Consider the following 4,773-nt stretch of genomic DNA (forward strand, 5'->3'; position numbering starts at 1 on the left):
ATCATCATTATATATTTTATGTTAGGGGAAGAAAAGTAAGCAATTGATATTGAGAATAATGGGGAGCTTCTTCACTAAACAAAAATTTTTGATCACTTTATACTTTATTGACCTAGACTTCACTTTCATATAAAAAGAAAATAATGGGTTCAAATAATAAAGTGAAAAAAAAAGTATATACTAAGTAGGTGAATCATTAACTAGGGGTTATGCTTATTATGAGTAGCAATAAAAATGTCACACATGCATATTCACCAATATGGAAAAACATTATCTTTTTACTTCTTTTTATTCACTCTAATGGTATATATTCAGTATTCCCATCATTAAAGTTGATCATTATTCACAACTCATTCAAAACTAATTAGGTTATTTAGGTCCGTTTGATAACTATTTTATTTTTTTGTTTTTATTTTTAAAATTAAGTCTATGGATACTATTTTTACCTCCAATTTCTTATTTTGTCATCTATTTTTCATCAATGGTTTAAAAAACCAAGTCAAATTTTGAGAACTAAAAAAAATTAGTTTTAAAAAAATTGTATTTGTTTTTAGAATTTGGCTAAGAATTCAAATACTATATTTAAGAAAAATGCAAATCAATGTAAGAGATGTAAATGAAATAGGCTTAATTTTCAAAAACAAAAATAAAAAACCAAATAGTTACCAAATGATGCCTTAATAATTTCTTGTAAGATATGGTATAATATTTTTTATATATATTTCATTGAATAACCAAACAAATTAGTAAAATTTATTTATTTAAGACTCATTTGATTAAATATTTATTTTAGAGAAATCTTACCTAATAACGAGTAGAACAATAAAGATAAACCAACACTTTTTATATTGTCTAAAGTTGTCACATCTTTGAAGATGAGAAATTAATTAATGTAATTTTTTTTCTAAAATATATATGAAACTTCTTTTGAGTACAAAAATTCATAGATAATGTTGGAATATTTTGAATTTATTATTCCGCTCTTAACGATCAAGTACAATATCTCGCTACTTGGTTTTAGAGAAGTGCATTGGATAATGTTGGAATATTTTGAATTTGTTAATCCATTCTTAACGATCAAGTACAGTATCTCGTAACTTGGTTTTAGAGAAGTGCGTTATATAAACTCTCTAACTTTAAATATGTCTCTCTTAATTTATAATTGGAATTCTCTCTCTAATAATAAACTATTCTTCCTATCTACTCGTGGATGTAGCTAACATTCTATTAGTGAACACATAAATCTTTGTCTCGATTCTTTATTGTTTACATTTTCTATTTATCTTTAATTGTCGATTTCTTAACAGACTATTATTCTCATAAAAGTTAATTTTATAGAGAACAAAAGTGTATTATTTCCTTCAAAATTAATAAATTTTATAAAATTACTTTGTGTATTATAATTTGAGGAGAGAAAAGGGAAAGGAAAAAAAAGTTAAGAAAAGAAACTAGGATGGGATTGGTTTAATACCCAATGGCATGCAAAAATCATAAATAACATACATATATATAATAATAATAAATTTGAGGATGAAATAGACAGGAGAAACAAAGGTACATTAGATTGTGACACTACCACTCAAGACCATTCCACCATAACTTCAACTTTTTCTTTTGTTATTGTTATTAATTATATTATTTTTATATATATCCTCTCTTAAATATATATAGAACAATATGAGATGCACCCATTTTTATGTATTTTAATCTCAACGGACATAAAAAAAGAATTAAAATATTTCAAAAAGAAAGTAAAAAGTATTTGCTACATGATAAACTATGACTAGATAATTTGGTGAGATGCACAAAGATAGATGTTATTCGAGACGCATCTAAATATTTCTCTTATATATATGGATTGTTTTTAAATAGAGTCAAATTATTTACAAATATAACAAAATATCACTGTCGATACTGATAGACATCTATCAGTGTCTATTCTTGCCTATCACGGGTAGTTTGATATTTGATATTTGGCTGTATATATAATAAAGTGTTTTTGTTTTATTTTTAGAAATGAGTGAGAGAGAGAGAGAGAGAGAGAGAGAGGTAGGTTGTTAAAAATGAAAAATGAGGATAAAGAGATTTTCTTTTTGCCCTACTAGGGTTTCTTTTTGTGTCCTCCATGACCATGCATGGCCAAACTAAACCCTCCCATTTCTATTATTATATTCTGTCTGAGTGCCCACAGTGGAACAACACACTACCAAAAAAAAAGAAGCTTAAAGAATAAGAAACTTACCCAAATATTATTCTATCTATATTATCTCTCTTCAAAACCCTAAAGACATTAGGGAACATATATTATAACTTCCATTCCCATATATATATTCTCTCATTCCCTTTATCTTTCTTCTCTCCCACTCAACTCTCCTCATCTCTCTTTTCTTTCCTTTCCTTTTTCATCACCAAGTTTTTCATTTCTATTTTCCCTTTAAAGATAATATTTTTATTTTTATTTTTTATTTCTTGTGTTGATAATCCTCCTCCATGGTTTTCTCTTCAGTTCCTGTGTTTCTTGATCCTCCCAATTGGCCTTCTCAGGTATGGTGTTTAATTAATTTCATGATTTTCCTCTATAGCTTCTTCACTACAAAAGCAAGAAATTGAAAAGAACAATTTTATTCCCTATTCTTCCCCTTTATTTTGCTTTCTTTCTTTCATATCTATCTTTACTTGAATATACCAAACCTTTTTTATTTGGGATTTTTATGCTTTTTTATCTCTCTCAATATAGCAACCAAATCACCTCCAAGGAAGTGGTTGTGAGACTAATAATGCTCAACATCTTCCACCTCCGGCACCGCCAGCTGGTGGTGGCAGTGGTGGTAGCGGTGGTGGTGGAGGTGGGGGTGGACCTGGCTCCATTAGACCAGGGTCAATGACAGATCGAGCCAGGTTGGCAAAGATACCGCACCCCGAAGCCGGGTTAAAATGCCCTAGATGCGAATCAACAAACACAAAGTTTTGTTACTTCAATAACTATAGTCTCACTCAACCTCGCCACTTTTGCAAGACGTGTCGACGGTACTGGACGAGAGGTGGAGCGATGAGGAACGTACCGGTCGGAGGTGGGTGTCGGCGGTCGAGCAAGAGAAGTAGCAAAGGAGGAGGAAGCAATAATAGGTCAAAATCTCCAAGTACTTCAACAAGCACAGTGTCATCAAATAGTTGCACAACAGATATAATTAGCCAACAATTAGCTCATCATCCTCCTCCTGCATCAACCCATTTGCCTTTTTTTTCTCAAAATTTACACCATCTTAATGATTTTGGGAACCTTGGTTTAAACTTTGAAGCCCTTCAAATCCCTAATAATTCACTCCCATCTGAATCACCCTCCTCAATTTTATCAAGTGGAATTACAGATCATCATCAATGGAAAATACCCTTTTTTGCAAATTTACATCAACAAAATGGGATTTATTCAAATTTCATGGCTGATCAAGATCATCATCAACAACAAGCAGCTGATTTCTCAAACTACCATAGGTTGTCAAAGCCATTATTGGAGAGTGGATTATTCAATCATCAGTTGGAGAATATAAACAACAACAATAATAATAGTATGAAAATCTTGGAGGACACACAAGGGATTAACAATTTGTCCAGAAATTTTCTTGGAATTCAACCAAATGAAGATCAATTCTGGAATTCCACAACAACAACAACAACAACAACAACAACAACACCAGGGAACATTGGATGGAGTACTGATCAAATTTCAGATCATTTCAATTCAACTTCTTCCACTACTCATCTCTTGTAATTTGGGGTTTCAATTTTAATTCCTAATCTTAATTAGAACCAAATTACCAACATTTTACCAAAAAAAAAAAAAAAAAAAAATTTAACACTTTGGGGTTTAATTTTTAATTTTCTTTTTTTGTATTTCCTTTTTTTTCCTTTGTTGTTTATTCGTACTACAGGGGTTGAAAGAGAATGAGAGAAAGCCAGCTGAGAAACTGAGGCTTCAAACTCTAACATGTGATTACAACATCAAGAGATGGATATGGGGAAGAAATTAAGGTGAATGAAATTTCAGAAATTAGGAAACAAGAAAAAAAAAAATACTTTGTGGGGGGGTTTAGAAAATTCTGATGAAGGGGGAGATCAAAATATTAGAGTATTGTAGGGGTTAATATTTTAGCTACTTTTGTTGTGGAGGGTTTTCATTGTTATTATTAATATATATATTCTTTTCTTCATTTATTTTAATTATGTGGGGTTTTGATTTTAATTAGGGACTTTGTTATATTATGTGTTGTGAAGTTTGATATTATCTGACCTAATTCTCATTGTGAAATGAAATGAATGGATGATCCCATTCCTCTTTTTAGATGTATGTTTTTTCTTTTCGCTCTCACTTTGATCTTTTGGTCAATGAAGCAAAGTTGATAAAAGCAAAAGTAGAGTATCCAATAATGCATATAATTATAAAGGGTTTAACTTACAGTATATAATTATGCGGACTAAAGAGGTTAAAAATTCCAAAATTTATTAATAAATTCTAATTTTTTTTTCAAATTATAAGAACCAAATTTGTAATTAAAACGAGATGTTAGATACATGCATGTGTTTGATTTTCAGGCTATCAAAATCTTAGAATGTTCATTTTAGAAAAATCTCAGAAGTCCCATCTGAAAGCTTAGTTTCGTATTTTTGGGTAATGTTTATTTGTTTATTTTTTTTTTTGGCTTGGTGTGTGATTTTCTTTTCAGCTTCCTGAAAAGAAACTGCAGTTTGAATGCATCTAAATTTGTGCCCTTTCTT

At 30.1% G+C, this 4,773-nt stretch overlaps 1 protein-coding gene across 2 annotated transcripts; it reads left to right on the top strand.

Annotated features, from left to right (window-relative positions):
• The first annotated feature begins 2,190 nt into the window (after positions 1–2,190).
• LOC120069869 (dof zinc finger protein DOF2.4-like) lies at positions 2,191–4,218 on the top strand. Of its 2 annotated transcripts, XM_039021682.1 has the most exons (3): positions 2,191–2,544; positions 2,738–3,765; positions 3,930–4,218. In XM_039021682.1, the coding sequence occupies exons 1-3, from the start codon at positions 2,491–2,493 to the stop codon at positions 3,934–3,936; spliced, it is 1,089 nt and encodes a 362-aa protein (XP_038877610.1). In that variant the 5' UTR covers positions 2,191–2,490; the 3' UTR covers positions 3,937–4,218. The 2 variants fall into 2 exon arrangements, with proteins under 2 accessions (XP_038877610.1, XP_038877611.1); XM_039021683.1 differs by having other exon boundaries at positions 2,192–2,544; positions 2,738–4,218.
• Positions 4,219–4,773: the final 555 nt, after the last annotated feature.

The sequence above is a fragment of the Benincasa hispida genome, unplaced genomic scaffold (assembly GCF_009727055.1).
Source record: "Benincasa hispida cultivar B227 unplaced genomic scaffold, ASM972705v1 Contig645, whole genome shotgun sequence".
In the NCBI taxonomy this organism is placed as follows: Eukaryota; Viridiplantae; Streptophyta; class Magnoliopsida; order Cucurbitales; family Cucurbitaceae; genus Benincasa; species Benincasa hispida.